Genomic DNA, 18,638 nt, shown 5'->3' on the forward strand with positions numbered 1-18,638 from the left:
TTGAAGAATCGGTATCAGATCGGTCGATTCATTTGGGTATCAATACCGATTCCTGATTGATTCTGTATCGGTGGATCCATACGAACAAGTAAAATGTAAAAAACAAAAAATAAAATTTTCAAAAGAAATGGGTAAATTTGTACTGATCCGGATCGCTATCGGTATCGGCCAAGAGAGAGAGAGGAAGGCCTTCTCCCATTTTGTCATGTCCTATCCTGGGGTAGGGAACTTGGGATGCTTTTGGTGGGGTTGTCTTGCATCTGTGTATATGAGTTGGAAGAGTTGTCCTTTTGATGTACTCTCAGAGGCTCCTTTCTGTCTCTCTCTCTTTTTTTCCTTGCTTTCTCTCCACAATAGTTGATTTCTTTTCTTAATTTTGTTTGAATCATCGTTGTCTCTCTTCTGCTGCTGCTGCTTCTCTCTCTCTCTCCTCCATCGGTCTCAAGAGTAAAGAGACGGTTATAATTCAAAAGGGAGTAAACTAATATTAACCAGCAGAAGTATCAGAAACGAATAGAGAATGAATGGGCTTACACCTCTTGAACCAGATTACTCTGAGTTTGTTGAAGTTGATCCCACTGGAAGATATGGAAGGGTACCTTACACCACTCTTCTCGTTTTCTCTTTCATTTTTTCTTGTTTTCACTGTTAAGAGTTCTAAGTATGGTCTTGGGTTTCATTTTTTCTGTTGCAGTACAATGAAATCCTTGGCAAAGGAGCATCAAAAACAGTGTATGAGACCATATCCCCCCCATATTAAATTACCAGCTTACTAATTTTGGTTTTCAGCAAAATTTGAACACTTTTTTGGGTTCATTTATGAGTTTTCTGAAGTGGGTAGTTGATAATTTTTCTTTGTTTTGTGTCTTGTTCTGGAATTTTGGTTTTTTGCAGTTACAGAGCCTTTGATGAGTATGAAGGGATTGAAGTCGCTTGGAACCAGGTCAAGCTTTATGATTTCATGCAGAGCCCTGAAGATCTGGAGAGACTTTACTGTGAAATCCATCTCCTCAAGACATTGAAGCATAAGAACATCATGAAGTTCTATACTTCTTGGGTTGATACTGCAAACAGGAAAATTAATTTTGTAACCGAGATGTTTACTTCTGGGACTCTGAGGCAGTAAGTATGTTTGATCCGTTTTCTTCTCTGTTTTGGGAATGCTTTTTGTTTTTTGCTCTCATTTTCCTGTTTTTTTTGGGGGGGGAGGTTAGGTACCGGGAGAAGCACAAGAGGGTTAACATTAGAGCGGTGAAGCATTGGTGCAGACAGATCTTGAGAGGTCTTCTCTATCTCCACAGCCATGACCCTCCAGTGATTCACAGAGATCTCAAATGCGACAACATCTTCGTCAATGGGAACCAAGGGGAGGTTAAGATTGGCGATCTCGGCCTCGCTGCAATCCTCCGTAAATCACACGCTGCCCACTGCGTTGGTGAGTTCACCTTTTTCGAAATCCTTGAAATATTTCCAAGTTTTTGATGCAAAGGGCTTGATATGGATATACCAAGAATGCGTTTCTGATTTTTAATGCCTGTTTCTATACAACTAATTGGACATAAATTGATTAAGAGAGAACAATTTGGTTGCAAGTTTCACATTTTTTTGGGTTTCCTTGTTTCGTATTATCACCCAGGCACACCAGAGTTCATGGCTCCAGAAGTATATGAAGAAGAGTATAATGAACTAGTTGACATTTATTCCTTTGGAATGTGCATCTTGGAAATGGTCACTTTTGAATATCCATACAGTGAATGCACCCATCCTGCTCAGATCTACAAGAAAGTTGTATCTGTAAGAGCCTGCAATCTCATGTGTATGCTCCTCTGGTTCTCACCTGGAGTCTCTCTTCATTTACATATTTTCTGTTTTCTATAATAGGGGAAAAAACCAGATGCTCTATACAAAGTGAGGGATCCTGAAGTGAGGCAATTTGTGGAGAAGTGTCTGGCCACTGCATCTCGAAGGCTCTCAGCAAGGGAGCTTTTGAAGGATCCTTTTCTTCAAATCCATGATTTTGGTTTAGATTTGAGACCAATAGACTTGAGGCCAGAACTCGATGATGTGGGCCCTCTCCTAAGGCAGCCTCTCTTCGAGCTTCATCACAGTAACAATTCATTGATTGATGGGTACTCCAGTGACCTTGGTCATGAACTTGAGAATGGATGGGGTTACCATCCGGCAGAGATTGAACTTTTCACTTACCAAGAGGATGACCATTCTGATGATGTAGACATATCGATCAAGGGGAGGATGAGAGAAGGTGGTGGGATCTTTTTGAGGCTCAGAATTGCAGATAAAGAAGGTTAAAGCTTGATTTCCTGACTTTTGTTTTGTATTCTTATTAATCCATAATTTCAAATAACCATAATATGATTCTCTATATATATTGTTTTAGTATCAAATGAAGAACTTCAATTCTTCCATGCAGGCCGTATCCGCAACATCTACTTCCCTTTCAACATCGACACAGATACTGCTTTGACTGTTGCAACAGAAATGGTTTCTGAGTTGGATATCACTGACCAAGACGTGACTAAGATAGCAGATATGATCGACGGGGAGATTGCTTCATTGGTGCCAGAGTGGAAGTTGGGGCCTAGCATAGAGGAAATCCCCCACTTTGCAAGTGTAAGCTTTTGTCACAATTGTGCTTCTAATGGCTCCTCCACCGGTTCCCTTATGGACTATCTCTCCATGAATAATCCACAAGTACTCCAGTGTTCTCTTCATGGATGCACTGCAACACATGGTCGGTTTGAAGAGATCACATATCAAGCTGAGGGGTCAGAGCATTCTATAACAGAGGGTGCCCCTATCTTATCAAGACATTCAGATTGCATACCATATGCCGATGTTTGGGCTCAGCATGAAGGCCCTGAATTAAGTTCTGAGTCTTCTGGGGAGCCTCACTCTGATGTGGAACATGAGAAGGTGGATCAATCAGTCTGTTCTAAGGATGAGAGAGTGATAGGTGTTGACAATCAAATGGAATTCAGTTCAATAAGCTCCATGGACCAGTTACCTGGCCATGATTCTATTATAACTTCATCAGCTTGTGACTTCTCCGATGATTATTACGATAATGAGATCAGACAAGAATTGAGATGGCTCAAAGCAAAGTATCAGATGGAATTGAGAGAGCTCCGAGACCAACAATTAGGAATTAAATCAAATGCTTCATCTCCGAGGTCCGAGAGTAGGTACATAGCCCCATTACAAGGGGAAAACAGTGAAGTCAAATTGAAATCTTTGGCCTCAGAGAAGCATTTAAATTCATGTTTCCCTCTTCATGTCCAGAAGAGCTGCCCCTATTCTGAGACCCAAAGGGCTCGACATTGTGAGGCGACTGACAAATCTTCTAGTCCAGAGTTCATGGCCACCACCACCAAGAGTTTCTACACTGGATCTCTGCTCCCACACCCTATTCACAGAACTACATCCCTTCCAGTTGATGCTTTTGATGTTTAGATCTGTAAGACCCTCAAATTCTTTCACCTGTCCAATTACACACACATACAAGCTGTATATTTAGTATGCATTATACTTCTGTGTAGCCCCTGTATCTCTTCTTCCCCTGTTGGAGAAAGCCAAGCTGGGAAGGTGATGGGGTCTCTGTAATTCTGATCAAAGATGTAATTTTTAACAGCCAAAGTGTGAATCACTTCAGCCATTTCCATTAAGGTAATGAAGAAAATTTTCTGTTGAAATTTCAGATATGGGAAGATATAAATGTTTGTCTTGTGGAATCTTAGCCAACCTGTGTACTTCCCAAATCATGTGACATGTTCCATGTTCTGAGGTCATACTTCACTGTTCAAATGGCCCACTTACATGACAATTATTTGGCATTCTTAGAAAGAGAAATTGCTAAACGACGCCCTTGTATCTTCATATCTTCTTCAATCCTCCATGGTCCAAAGAGGATGAGATCATGGCCCACTATCAGGAAATATCCAGACTCAAAAGTGCTCCATTGCAAAGAAATTTTTCTATTTCTATGCATACAAGGCCAGCTGAAATTGGATTAGAATTTGTGATTGGATTTGATAATGACTGCCAACTTTAGTAGGGGATAAGCATTATGAAAAGTTAAAATAATTTTAATCGTAGATCTATGGATTTCTCTTTTTAGATTAGGAAAAAATGTGGGGTTGATAGCTGGTGAAACTGTGGAAAGGATTGAATGGTGAAAAGCAGAGAGAAGTTATTCTTTTGAATCATTGTAAAGTTTTGCTTGTTTTTCACTTTCTTTGCGTTAATAATGTGTTTATTATAATGATGACGATGAAGCTGAACTGCTCTTTTTCTTTTTATGTTCCTACGTTGCCTTCCTCATTGTTTTGGTTTCTGTAAAGAAAAAGGAAGAAAACGAAGCAACAACATTAAAGATAGAAAAAAGAGGTGGGTTGCTCTTTTAAGATTAATCACACGTTGTCACGGGTTCCATTCTGCTAGAAAGGTTCTTTAATTAACGCCCTTCCCTTCCGAGGCTGAAACTTGAGGACCAGAAAGTAAGAAAAAGGGAACGTTACAAAAGGCTATTCATATCACGGTTTCAAAAATCGGAATGAATTGGCCAGTTCAGATCGACTGATTCGTCGATTCCTACCGATACTGCTTCGTTTCTGGATGATTCTGACCGATTTGGATCCCCGATTCCGCTTTTTCAAAACCTTGATCCATGTTATCAAGCCTACCAGATCCTAGTCCCTTGAGTTGCTCTCTTTCCACCAAGTGGGATTGTAGAACACACCTTTTTCCTTCTCATGGTTCTTCGACTTCACTTATCTTTCCTACTCCAACTTCCCTAATATGACTTACATTTCATCGATCATATATTCAAGTCACTCTAGATGCTCTCTCAACCAGTTTCTTCCCTCACTGTCATGAATGATTTCTTTTCACATGTACTGATCTGTCTCAAGCAGAACCTTTGTCCTTCTGGTTGGACGCAATATCAGAAATATGACCATTATTTAGCTTCATTCATTCATTCAAGACCTAGAACCATTTCCATGAAAAATGGCTTGAAACTGCAAAAAGACAGCAAGCCTATGTACAAAGTATGCAATTTAACCACCACAAGACTGAGGATCTAGACCATTCATTGAAAGAGAAAAGTCAATGTATGGACATGCACCTCAAGCTGAATTCCAATGGGGATTGTTATTGCTAAAAGCAACCAACTCAAACAGATGTAGATTCAATTTCAGATATTTCTTTTCCTTTTGCAAATTGTGATTCAGACTCTCATCAGGATGGCAACTTACATACACAATGTAAAGCAGTAGATTTGAACTCCATGCCATCAAACATTTTAGATTTAAACGAAGAAATAGAGTACGTTACACGTCACACAGCTAGTTTACAGAAGATCCTGTTTGTGGGGAAATTAGACCCATGTTTATCAACAAATCCTGTACGACATGCTGATGTCTAGTCTATCTCTGCGGAATAAAATTACCTCATATTATAGACATTTCTTTACAATTAATGAAAGCCAAAAATGTACATGTAGTTTGCCATATATCAAAATGTACATGTATTTTGCCATATACCAAGACATTTTATTTTTTTTATGACATGAGGATTCTAAACAGTAAACACACTAAAGTTTGCCTACTTCACAAACTAATACAAGGTTAAACTGATTATTGACTCTTACAGAGGCCTCAAAAGTGGGTAATCTTCAAGAAGTTCCCGCTCTGACAGTGTATCATTTTCATTCTGAGGAGTCCACAACACCTCAACTGCCTGCATGAAATCAACACATATTCACAAACTGGAACAGAAAACGCCGTGGTTGTATAGGTGGGAATATTTGCTATTTTTACCAGAGTTCTGCTGGATGGAATGGAACCCAGCTTTTGCAAGGCTTCCTTCAAGTCCACACTACCATTAATGGCAGGTAGCTTATGAACTCCTTCCGCAGCCACCAATATTGTTATCTGAAAATTTGGACATTGACTTAGAAAAAATGTTAAACAGGAAAGGGCAAGGAGGGGGAGAAATCCGATAAAATACAATTCAAAAGTCAAACCTCGTTTTCTTACTCATAGGGTAAGAGCAATTCACAATTGAATCTCAATAATCCTACATGAAAAAAGGAAGAGAAAATAATAATCTAAAAAAGATAAACAAGCTACTTTAACACTACTATGGCAAAATTCCTTCAAAGACGATATGCCCAAACCTCTCTTTCTCTAGTTGGTTTTTATGGTTAGTCTGATATGACGATTGATTAGAGGTTGTATTATAAGAGTACATGCAGCATATCTTTTAAGACATGGTATATAAGCCATGTCTGTCCAGATAAGATCATCTACCAGATGGAGGACATTTTAACATGATCACTGTCCAGGGGCTGGATCAAAAACAAGGAGAAAATTTATTATAATGGAGACGTGGTGGAGGTCAGATTCATCTTTGGGTACTGAGAAGCACAATGGAAGATTTAATTAACATAGAGCAAGGAAGAGAAAAATGCTGGCCTTCAGGGGTTCTGTTTTACCTTCACTAGTTCATTCGTTGTTGATTTGTTAACTTCCTAAAGAATCATCATCTCCTGTCCACAATCAACCTCATCCACCATCTTTCTTTCTTTAAATTTTTTTCTTTTTTTTTTTTTGGGGGGGGTGGTGAGCATTGGAACTTTATCTAACCCATTAGAACATGTATTCTGAAAATTAATGGTACCAATGATCAGGAGGTATCCCAAGAAAGCAAGAACCCAGTTTCACTATCTTGGTCAAATCAAGTGTAAGGAGAGGAAACTGAAGAGGATGTTGCCAGTAATTAGAGAGGCATGGATGAAACAGAAAGGTGCTTCTGGTGATTGAAGGAATAATAATTCTATAAGCCACGAGCAGGAAAACCTAAAGTTTTCAGAGTAAAATGCTGAGAAACCAAACAACAGCAAAATACAGAATGTAAATGCTAAAACAGAGATGTACAAAGGAATCTGCTAAGACCATAAATGACAGAAGTGAATACTGCACATGCAAACCTAGTAGCAGGACACGACAGTAACAAAAGAATGAAAGTCTACTGAGGTGGTTCAGCCAAATACAGTGAAGACTTGCACTAGTAGTGATATAGGACAAAACATGAAGAAGAAGAGGCCAAAACATCACAGCCCATATTATCCTTGTGTGGGGATATATTTTAGAAGATTTTGTGGGCCCATCAAGTGGAGAAAGATTCTATCCTAATGCTGCCATAGTTTAGTTTCTATTTTCAGTTTTAGAAAGTACATTAGGTAGTTTCTAATATCAGTTTGTTACTATTTTTGTTTTGTTCTCTAAAATAGGAGTTTCTATTTCGAAATAAGGCAGCTAGATTTTTTAGGAAGTTCTATTTTGGTTGTAAGTTGCTTGGTAGCAAGTTACTTTCTATTTTTCTATTTACTTGAGGGGCAAGGTATTGCTGCCTGTATATGTAACAGCTCTTAGTAGCCTCCAGACAATTAATGAAGTTGATTTGATTGCTTTGTGCAAAGTTTATCATTCTATTGTGAGAACGAAGGGTGAGAGGGCCTGGCTGAGAGAGCTGAAACCTTAGGGCTCCTGAGAGCCTGGCTGGTGAGAGCCGTTCCCCTTCTCTCTTCTTCTCCTATCTTCTTTTCATTGTCTTTTCACCTCAATCGAGCTATACCCCTGCTGTTATTTTGAGACATCAACTGTTTGCTGCTGCTTCAACTAAGAAGATCAGAAATCAATCCAAACAAGTACTGGAGTTGCTGTTGCTGAACAGGGGCCAGAAATCCCATCTCCACACCTGCCAACTGCAAACCTTTCAAGTTCTCTGCTGCTGCCATCAAAGGACCTAAACCCTGCAGCCTTTATTCCATCGATCGAGATAATTGGAGGACTGTTCCAGACCCTGAGGAGACCACTAGATCCCAGTCTTGGGCTCTGTTGTTGGCTGGATTGGCCTGCAACTCTGCACTTTCTATTTTTGGAGTTACCTTCTAATTCCAACTTCAGTTTAGATCCCTACTTCTGGCCATTGGAATAGACTGAAATTTGGGGCAGAAATTCTCTTCAACATTTTCTCTACTCGACCCAAGTTTGGTGACATTATGTCGGCTGGTTTAGTTCTTATCCACTAAGTTACTAATTCTGATTTTGTTTCTAATTTGATGTTCTGTTGCAACCTATCATCGATCCTACTGTAGAGTGGTTCTTTCTTGAACCTCTCTTACATTAGGTAGGAAGTGATACGGTTCTTGCAGTACTCAAAGTCAGAGACAACCTGCACGAAATAAAATAAATACCTCTTGATTGAAGCTTATCCAAAAGTATTTTGATAACCTCCAACTCTGGCCTTCCATAATTTCTCTTATGGCTTGGTCAATTTCAATTTCAACTTCTTAAATTGTATTGTTTTTCTTGTCATCCTAAATCAAATTTGCTGATCGTACTTATTTGCTTGTACAATCAAAGAAATGAATGCAAAGATCAAAGACAACAAATAAAATTTTGATAATGTCGCTTTATTATAAAATCTCATTCGTGAAACAAAAAGACCAAACTCTTCATCTACAATAACGCAAAAGACAATCTCCTTCTAAACAGCATAAAACATCACAGCTGTACAGTATGTCCAATAATTACATGAAAATTCAAACTAATTTACACAAGGAAATGCTCCATTCACCTTCCAGAAGGCAAAATCAGTTGAATGACATGACTTTCTAAGGAGATACAATCACATGCTTAGTTGACAAAGTCCATGTTTGTAGATACCACAAACTGACCGCAGAAACTGCACCTTCTCACTGACAAACAAAAAATTCACTTTCCCCCAGTCCCACCAGCCAAAATAAAATGGAAGAAAGAAAACAATAATTGCAGAAATGGATTACATAAAATGAAAGTAAATAAGATTAAGGAGAGGGTTCTCCAAGCTGGCAACTTGGAGAATGCCCCAATCAGGTGGCACACAATGGTTTTGTTAATAGGGGAAGGGAAGAGAGAGAAACTGTGCAGGTGTAGCCTCCGCTGTCAGCTTGAAGATACTTATCCCATAAGATTAATAGACAAAAAAATGATTTGCAAAGAATACACCAATAGTTACATGGCAGATATACACGTGTTAAGTAGGGATGTTCTACCAAAGATAGACGGCAGACTAACAAATCAAGCAAGAGAGTCGTAAAGTTACTGTAAAATGACAACTGTGCCAAAAGATTTTAACAACAACCTATCATCTTAGTTGCAAGATAACCTTACCACTATGTATTCATTACTGAATCCACTAGCCCTTTGGCTTGTTCTGCTTTGCTTTTTGATGTTGTTCACATTGACAAGTGTCTCTTCATCAAATTTCCCTCTTTCTTCAATGGAAAGTTGATTGAATCTCTTCTCTCCATCCTCAATGCTTCGCTTCGCATCCACCTGAAAAGGAAGATTAAAAGCATACTTGAATGCTCTGTACCTTCTAGAATATAATGCAAGAAGTTTGCAGTGCAAGTCTAGGCATGAAAGCAATTCCAGATGAGCATTAAACTGCAGGACTCAATTGAAGAAACAAAAATTGACAGAATCACTAATTTTATAACTCTTAATCATATGCAACCTCTCCCACCAGGAGGGTGGGGTAAGGAACTACTCCCTCTGTTCCTCAAAAACAGTCAACTTTGTAAAAACACAAATTTTAAGAAATGGTAACTAATATTCTAACTTTCTTAATTTATTTTCCAAGTTCTCCTTTCATTTATAACATGGATTCAAAGTGAACCTTCAGTTACAATATGGAAAACTACTTGGAGTAGTGTTGAAGGGTAAAATGGAAAAGAAATCAAAAGTAATGCATTAAATGGTTGAAGTGGACTATCATTTTGGAACACTTAAAAAGTTCAAAATGGAAAATTTTTTAGGAACAGGGGGAATCCAAAAAATGGATTTTGAACTAACAGGCCATAAAACCAAATATTTTTCTTCAAAAAACAGATGTCTTCATAAGATAAAAGTATTTAAAGCAAAATTATCCAAATAAGATGTTATAATTAACACAACACGTATTATGACCTAAAATTATCCTGATAAAATGTACTTGTCCATATTGTTTATTCAAGACAATAATTTTAACTAACTATCTACTTATGTATACCTAACTGCAAATATACAGTCTACTTTTTTTTCTTCTTTTTTTTGGGGGGGGGGGGAGGGGTAAACCAAATATAAAGCCTACAAGCCCACGGAAACAATCAATATCTACTGACAAAAATATGGTTTGGTTTTCCATTAATTTTTGTATGGGACCCACATATTAAGAACATACGTGATATGTTCATAATTTTAAACCTAAAAAACAGTAGTTCTTGAAAATTTATCCAATTTGCAATTTGCAAATAGAACTGTTTGGTTGTTAAATATACGGGCTTTCTCAATTTTAATTCCATAGATGCAACTTCAGGGCCAAGGCGCTAAGGCACTTGCCATATCTTAAACACACAGGCCTTGTTTTACAATAATTATAAATATTAAAATACAAAATGCAAGGGGGTTAAAAATCATATTATAGAAACTTAAGGGTCAAATGATATACGCTTAAGATTTATAATTTATGGAAGGCCCAAGATTGGGTTTTAGGTTTGGACACCTTGGCACATAGGGCAACTGGTAACCTTGGGCCTCAAGGCCCTCCTTGTAGCCCAGGCAACGCTTTGACAACTATGAAGAATCAAGAAAATCAAGGGTTAATTCCACACGAAAAATAAATACATCAACTACTCATATGTAGACAATGCAGAGAGAATATTAGGATAAATGGCAAAAAAAAATGCACTAGAACAACAATAGATGACAAATGTAACAAACGAGAGTACAACTTCCAGTGAAGGTACTCCATTACATCGAGCTTTTATGTGTTTTGGTCTCAGAAATCATTATGGCCCACATGCCAATGAATTTGGAGGACTATATGGATATAAATTTCTTGAAGTGAGTACCTAGAACCTATAAACTGTATCTCAGCAAGGCATCCATATGTCCATATTAAGATATGCTAGGTGACCACAGCTATTATGAAAACACCAAAATATTTATTTTCTATGAGGTTTTTCATATAGGGACGGTGTGCACGTATGTGCAGATAGTAACAATTAAACCATACATAAGACATGCCTAATCACTGATGGATGAAAGATGAGAACAAATAGTCCCGTTACCAAAAAATAGATTTACTTCTGCAGTCATATAAGCAGCATTCCTGGTGTTTCTTAATTTAAAAGCAAGACATAAAAACTTAGCCAGAAAACCACGGTAGGCTTCAATATTTAAGAAGAAAAACAAAACTGAGAATCATATTTTCAATTACTAATGTTTTTAAAGACATCTTTAGAAAAAAATCATATTAAGACCAATATCCATTCCTATCACATTTGGCATGTCTAAAGAATAGTAATTAGTAAAAAAAAAAAAAGAGAGCAGGAGTACAATGTGCTGGGACATAATATTCACTTACAGATGAATAACCTGAGATGCAATAATCAGGATGCCGAAGTAGAGATAATGTGGTCTCTGCAATAACAACAACAACAACTCAGCCTTATCCCAACTAATGTGGTCACTGCAACAATAGATAAAATAAGAAAATACTGTGTAAAGAATAAGTGGGGAAAAAAAAAACAGAACTCCAGCATAAAAAACAATGATACACCACATTGGCAAGTAGAGTCAGAGACTCCCCACCTCCCACCTTAAGAGTATGTCAAACTAATTTTCATGTCCTTTAACCTCACCACAACAGTTCGGTAGCATGCAAGGGATAGTATCGTGATAAGGTAAACAATCATAGAAACATTACCATTCACTAGAAACAGGAAATGGAACTAAGCAGAAACAGCAACAAACTGGTGCCATGGAGGAGCAAGGTTAAATAGAAAGGAAGGGCAGCAGAGATCCGAATTTGGCTCAAGCCAGAGAAAACAAGCATCCAAAGGAAAAATATGCATTGGCATGCTGGCTTTATAAAACACTGATTTGAGACAACTCCCCCACCACCACCCACCCCCCCCATCCCGCGCCCTACCCCAAACATCCAAAAAAACAGAGCATCAAAAGAAACAAGATTTACTTTTATGGCTAGCTTTTATTTCAGGATCTGACTCAATTTTACCATGTTTATCCATGGGGAACATCTAATTTGCAATCATGTTCCATGCTCTGTCCTTCAGAAATTAAATTCTATTTGGTTATTTCTCACTTAAGAAAGGAGCAGTAATGCCTTTGCCTTTAGGACCATAGGAATAAATTATTATGCCAATCATCTAAAGACTGCGATTTGGTGGATTTGACTTGAAAAGGTTTATCAATTCTCTAGAAAAAATGTGAAATGGAGGGGAGACCAAGAGTTGTAGCCATAGTTGTCACGGCATCTAGGCAACCCAAGGCTGTGTAGAGGGTCCAAAGTCAAGTCGACACCAGTTAGGCGGACAAGGCGTCCAAGGCGCCTGCCTAGGCGACGCCTTGACAACTATGACTCGTAGCAAGTCAAAGTAAACTTCTTCATCAAAGTTCCCTAGCATTAAAGTTCTCCCAGCATCCACTGACCAATGGTACTCACCTAGGTAGAACACTTCCAGATATTGATGAACAATTGGAATTTAATTTCTTTGTAGATCTATATGGTTGCTCCACAAAGGTGATATTCAAACTTGCACTCACTATCACAGGATCAAAGTCAAATCGTACTATAAAACTTTTGGGACGAGTAATAAAGAAAGAGTAAAGCATGAAACTATTGTATCACAAAATTAGTTTAGATTATGTCAAGAAGATCAGCAACTAATGCTATTTACTTCATGAGGCAATTGATGGAAAATTTGGAGAGAGGAAGAAAGATCTTCACATCTTTTTTGGGAAAAAGATCCACTCGCCGACAGTGGGGATTCTTTCCCACACCCTCTCACATAACTAACACTCTCTCTCCTTTGACCTTGTGGGCCCCCTATTGACGAAACCAATTCCATCGTGCTGATTGGTGTGGCATGAGAGATTCCCTCTGTTAAATAATATGGGTCGGTCGCCCACTTGGGGCAGCCGTGTGACCCATGGACCCACTAGGGTTAGGGTGTGAGAAAGGGGCCACATGGTGCCCCCCCCCCCCCGCTTATATAAATATAATGAAAGAAGAGAGAGGCTGCGCATAAGAGATTGCCGCAGCTCCTCTCCTTCCCCTGGTCTCATGTTCTCTCTCCCTCTCTCTCTCTCACTCTCGTCCTGCTCTCTCTAGCTCTATCAGTTTGATCACGCCTTTGGGTGTGTGTGTGTGTCTCAAGAGCATCCATCCGAGCTCTTGGATTTGGAGAGTGGAAGAACACCTATCAAGTGCACCGCCGCAAGGAAGGCTGTTCACGTTCCCGTCCACCGTTCGCAAAGCATTGGCTTGGCTGTTGATCAAGAACATCTCGATCCGTTTCCGCTGCGTTTGCAACACCGTTCAGGTAATCCTAAACGCTGTCTATTATTTAATATCCATGCCGGCAGCTTTGGGGAACAATTGCCCATCTTTTATTAGAGAAAACATATGACATGGTACGTAGAAAGATCGTTTGGCATGTCTTGAACCAAAAATGATACAGAAGACTAAGTGAGTAATTAAAAAAATTAAGGATAAGGATAATGATTCTGTAACTAGTTATAGAATTATTGGGGGAGAGACAAGCACAGGTTTCCATACACAATTAGTCTGCACTAGAGTTCAGCATTGATCCATATCTTTTTAGTTTTTAGAATAATTACAGAATGGCTTACTAAACATATACACAGGAATGGTTGATGAGACCAGATAAGGAGGAAATGCAACCTTAGAATTACAGAGGGTGCTTTAATACCAAAAGGTTTTAAAATAAAGTGGGCTGAAACAGAATATAAGGAGAGCACTAAATTATGTAATGAGGAACACTTTTTTTTTTTTGGGTGAATAAAAAATTCAATACCAAAGGAAAGAAAGGGGAGGGGGGAAGAATACAAACAAGCGCGAACCAATTACAAAGCTCTACCAAAAAAGGAAAGAGCTAGCAAAAAGAAGGGCAGAGACCACAACAAAAAACCAACAGTCTAAAGAAAGGGAAAACTCTTGGACAGCAAGAGACACCCAAGACAGCCTCGGCAATCACACTCTAACCCGGATCCAAAGTCACACAGCAAAAAGCATGATCACAAATATCTGAGCTTAGAGGCAAAACCTTCTCCGGGCAAGGAAGGGAGTAGGCTATGTAGGGACGATTCTTAGGGTAGGGAAGGGAGCTGGGGTTGCAACGGCGAAAGACTCGAAGGAGAGGCGGGCCAATAAGATGGGCCACACTAGGGATGGCAAGGAGAGGAGGGTTAAAATGATGAGCCGAAAGGGACGAATTTACAGACCCATTAGGCCCAGCGGGGATAGCCAAGGAGGGGGGGAGGTGGGCCTGGGCGTAGAGGGAAGAGGGAGAAGCGTAGGGGCCACAGGGGGGTCCACAAGAGGAGAAACGCAAGGGGAAGAAGGTTTAGAGGATAAAAAGGCTTTCTTTTGCTTTTTGAGGAAATTGGAAATCCCCATATTCAAAAGCCCAGGACAGGAGGAGGGGGAGACGTTGATGGGAGGATCGTCAAAGGGATTAGGCGAAGGAGCCAATGCCTCAGAAGGAAGAGCAGGGATGGCAAGGTCAACAGAGGGGTCAGGCGAAGGGCCCAAGGGGAGAAAACGATTGTGACCAGCGGTCCTTAGGCTATCAGAGACCATCGGACAAGAGTTAGCAACAGGTCGGTGACCGGAGGGGGAAGAGGAGGCGGAGATACAGCGGCGGGTATGCTTGTGAGACCGCTGCCGCCGCCGGCCATGAGAAGGGGGAGAAAAGGGGGCTCCGTCACCAGGGGCGTTTGTAGGGTTGAGAGAATTTGGATGAGCGATAGGGCCAAGAGGTGCGAGAGAGGGTTGGGGATTGGTTTCAGAAGTAAGGGAAGAGGAAGGAGGAGAAGACTAGGACAGACATTTGCTCAACACATGGCCAAATACTTTGCAGGAAGCACAATGGGGGGGTAGACCAATCAAAGCTCACAGGTTGTTGGAAAGAAAACCCTTCGTTATCAGTGACGGTAATAGAAGACGGCAAAGGGACATCGGCAATAACTTTGACACATATTCTGGCGAAGGCAAGCCTATCTTGATTCTTTGTTCTTCCATCTGAGGAGAGAGGCTTCCCAAGGACAGAACCCACCACACTGAGGCCATCCTCACACCAGAAGTGGAGCGGTAGCCCTGGCAGAGAGACCCAGAGAGGGATTGAGCTGAGGTCAAGCTTGTTGAGTTGTAGGTATCGATCCCATTGTCTGAGGAAAATTGGTTTCCTACCAACATTCCAAGGGCCCCCTTCAAGAACACGAGATTTTTCAAGCTCATCTGAAAATTTGAAGATGAAAAAGCCGTTATCAAGCAAGTAAGTCTCAACTGAACCTAGTAGTTTCCATTGCTTGGAAAGGGAGTTTCTGACTATGGGGAAGGGTGGACGGCTACCAATAAAATGCCCAACAAGGCATGTTTCCCATTTGCGAGCTTCATTGACCAAGAGGATAGAATCATACTAGGCAATCTTGGTGGAACCAATAAAGGTGGGGGGAACAAAGTGCAAACAATGGCCATCTCCAGAAGGAGACTTTGAGTTGCCGAAAATTGAGGACCAAGAAAGACCATGGGTTAGGGGACCAGCAGAGGGGTGGGGGGAGGTAGGAGAAGATGGGAGAGTGGGGAGGGGAGGGTCCTTGGGTAGCGGCGGCGCCACCCCAGGAAGGTCGGACATGAGAAACTCCTTCAAACGTAACTTAAAGGGATTGATTGATCCATTTTTCTTCTCATGTTAAGCTTCGAGACCAGGATATTGTTACTACTTGATCCCCAGCAATCTCAATGTTTCTAGGATTGATGGTTACTCATATGAGATGATCTGTTTGGGTATTGAGGAACACTTTAATGGCAGTTAATAGGGTTCTTTGAGAATCTAAAACGGAATATTATTTTATGGTAATAGAATTTTGAACAAGCTAGAAAGCAAAAAGGAATCCATGAAATAGGGAGGGAGGAAAGTAATCGAACAAGAGTCGAGAGCACTCTCTGAGTCTTTACCTGTCAATACATAACTCAAACCCGCCGACGTGGACGTGTCTGCAGTTTCGGCAATCCGATCAAGATCTCTTTGAAGCGATCGTGCCATGCCCAATAATCCTACCTACCATAGGACAAAAATTAACAAATTAGATAAGAACCTGCCATGCTCTAATTGGTAGAAGAAACGAACACCAAAAAGTGATCCCAAAACCATGAACCCAGTCTTTCCAAGTCAAGCATTAAATAGAATTCCAGTTTCTCCAACTTATAGCTGCCAAAAATGTCAATGAGTTGACAGTTTAACCAAACACACAAAAATCAACATACCTGAAGCTTGAGAACACTTGTTTTCTGGGTAGCAGTAAGAACACTATCCTCTGAACGATCAGAAAGAAATCCCGACACCAAAATAAATGCAGCGAAACCCATTAAAATAAAAAAGAAACCCGAACCGGCACCCACCCCAACTCCAAACGCCGGGCCTGCATAAAATCCCCCACCACCAAACGGCGTAGGCGCATAATACGGAGCCGAGTAAGAAAAACTTGGGCTTGCCGTCCGTGTCGAATAGCTCCTCGACGAAGAAGAAGACGAGTGCGACGAGAACGACCGTCCTCCCATCCTTCCCCCTGAAGCCGCTAAAGCTGAATGCGGATCATACGTCAGCAGTAACCCTAACACCACCGCAGCAATAGCTGGTTTCTGTAATGCCTTTATGGTCTTTAAGACGGCCACTACAACTCCTTCAAACGGGTTTCGATTTTCCTCTCCATTCACCGGCACTATCATCCATTTCTTCGAGCCCAACGCGCATTTAACGCTTAATCGAGAGGTTCTGAAGAAGCGTCCATTGTTCTTCTTCAACCCAAAAGATACCTGAGGTGGGAAACTCTGTAGCAGAGGATTCCATTTAAAATATGGAGGCTTCGACTCTCTCACAAATGAAACCGCTTCGAGGATCGAAGCAGTTGCCATTAATCGATTCGTCAGCTCTGCTGCTTAATTCTCGATGCGCTAATATAACGAACAGAATTACTTCCAAATCGGCGTTTGAGATATTTGTGACTTTGCGCCTGTGGTTTGTAGTAAACAATGGATCTTCGAAGAATATTAGCTTCAAACCAGACGATAGACATCTGGTTATGGTCCCGCAGCATCGCCTGTGGGCGAGTTATGACCGCGCAGCTGGCCTTTGATGTTCGAACCTCATCCAAGGAAGACATTCCAAAATCTCATCCAAGAATAGGGATGTACATGAATAGCTGAAATCCATTTCCGTATCCGTGTCCGTATCCGTTTGGCACTAGTCTAATCCATCTGAAAGCTAAATGAATACAGATAGACTATAGCTATCCGAAAAGCTATATTCACATGTAAACAGATAAAATATCTGATATGTATCTGGGTTTGTATCCGTTTATCACTATCTGAATCTGTTTGAAAGCTGATCGAATGCGGATGTGAATATAGTACTATCCGAGCCGAATCCGATCCGTTTACATCCCTATCCAAGAGTAAGACATTCTAATTATGGAATGTCTTGGATGGATTGAATCACGTGATTATATACTTTAAGTCATGTGACTACCTTAAACTAGCTTCCCAAATCTCACCAATTAGAGGTATTAATAAGAGTCTCCTTTGATTCTATGTTACTGGGTGAGGTGCTTGCCATTGTAATGACTAAGGCTCCGTTTGTTCATAGGGTACATAGGTGGGGTGGGAAATGTTGTTGTAGCATTTCAAAATCTCACCCCAATCTTGTTTGGTTAACTTGGGGGTGAACTTACAAATGCCCTCAACTTTACTTTGATATTTTCACCCCAACAAAACCCCACCAACATGTAGATCTCATCTTCCCAACAATCTCATCCCACCTTCCCCTCTAAACAAACAAGGCCTAATGGAAGCTATTTCATATGGAGTAGAAAGACCTAAGGTGGAATTGGACTGTAAAAACATCATCTCTTATATACTTGACCTAGCAAGAAGCAGCCTACTGTCGTCCAACCCTTTGTTGAGGAAAATATATGCTAAAGGGCAATAGATCGTTTGTCTAGTCGTGTAGTGCATGCACTAGCGTGGGGGTCAATGCATGAGAGCACACACAAGGGATCTGTTTGAATGAGATTTTTTATTACACTGGGAGTTGAACGGTAATTCCAAGCAGTCTTATGTTTTGGCGTAGGAACCACACAACCAATTAGTGTTCTTTTTCCCCTTCTTTTGGTATGTTGACCAAATTCACTTCAATCACAACATCTGTAAATATTTCAGGCTCCGTGAGATTCACCTTGGCTTTGTTGTTGTAGCGTTGCTTTTTTTAGTTGTCGACAATCACGCTTGAAGTGATCAGGTTTGCCACAAACAAACAGCTCCTTTTCTTGTTCTTGAACTTGTTGTCATTCTTACATGAAGGTTCTTTTTGGACTATCCGTTCTTTCCGAACTCAATAAGGTTAACCTTGGACTTGAATTCTTTGGCCCTTTCCCCTTTCCCCTTTGTCTATTTCCTAGATCTTCTACTCAATCTTCACTCGGATGATC

At 40.3% G+C, this 18,638-nt stretch overlaps 2 protein-coding genes across 3 annotated transcripts; one reads left to right on the forward strand and one right to left on the reverse strand.

Moving 5' to 3' along the window:
• Positions 1-384: 384 nt before the first annotated feature.
• LOC122648960 (probable serine/threonine-protein kinase WNK9) lies at positions 385-3,710 on the forward strand. Its single transcript, XM_043842290.1, has 7 exons — positions 385-595; positions 695-732; positions 895-1,122; positions 1,215-1,435; positions 1,637-1,794; positions 1,882-2,305; positions 2,432-3,710. The coding sequence occupies exons 1-7, from the start codon at positions 521-523 to the stop codon at positions 3,469-3,471; spliced, it is 2,184 nt and encodes a 727-aa protein (XP_043698225.1). The 5' UTR covers positions 385-520; the 3' UTR covers positions 3,472-3,710.
• Positions 3,711-5,454: 1,744 nt separating this feature from the next.
• LOC122648961 lies at positions 5,455-17,137 on the reverse strand. Of its 2 annotated transcripts, XR_006331149.1 has the most exons (7): positions 16,420-17,137; positions 16,111-16,213; positions 11,473-11,528; positions 9,237-9,401; positions 5,838-5,951; positions 5,573-5,757; positions 5,455-5,539 (listed from the first exon to the last, which is right to left on the reverse strand). XR_006331149.1 is itself a non-coding variant. In XM_043842291.1 (6 exons), the coding sequence occupies exons 1-6, from the start codon at positions 17,065-17,067 to the stop codon at positions 5,665-5,667; spliced, it is 1,179 nt and encodes a 392-aa protein (XP_043698226.1). In that variant the 5' UTR covers positions 17,068-17,137; the 3' UTR covers positions 5,455-5,664. The 2 variants fall into 2 exon arrangements, 1 of the variants encoding a protein (XP_043698226.1); XM_043842291.1 differs by having other exon boundaries at positions 5,455-5,757.
• Positions 17,138-18,638: the final 1,501 nt, after the last annotated feature.

This window comes from Telopea speciosissima, chromosome 1, assembly GCF_018873765.1.
Source record: "Telopea speciosissima isolate NSW1024214 ecotype Mountain lineage chromosome 1, Tspe_v1, whole genome shotgun sequence".
In the NCBI taxonomy this organism is placed as follows: Eukaryota; Viridiplantae; Streptophyta; class Magnoliopsida; order Proteales; family Proteaceae; genus Telopea; species Telopea speciosissima.

Excerpts from the sequence above, each read along its gene's own strand:
- LOC122648960 (XM_043842290.1), top strand. The coding sequence starts at position 521 with ATGAATGGGCTTACACCTCTTGAACCAGATTACTCTGAGTTTGTTGAA. Across the intron at positions 596-694 it reads CCACTGGAAGATATGGAAGG|TACAATGAAATCCTTGGCAA; the intron begins GTACCTTACACC and ends TTTCTGTTGCAG. Across the intron at positions 1,123-1,214 it reads ACTTCTGGGACTCTGAGGCA|GTACCGGGAGAAGCACAAGA; the intron begins GTAAGTATGTTT and ends GGGGGAGGTTAG.
- LOC122648961 (XM_043842291.1), bottom strand. The coding sequence starts at position 17,067 with ATGGCAACTGCTTCGATCCTCGAAGCGGTTTCATTTGTGAGAGAGTCG. Across the intron at positions 16,214-16,419 it reads CAAGTGTTCTCAAGCTTCAG|GTAGGATTATTGGGCATGGC; the intron begins GTATGTTGATTT and ends GTCCTATGGTAG. Across the intron at positions 5,758-5,837 it reads TTCCATCCAGCAGAACTCTG|GCAGTTGAGGTGTTGTGGAC; the intron begins GTAAAAATAGCA and ends GATTTCATGCAG.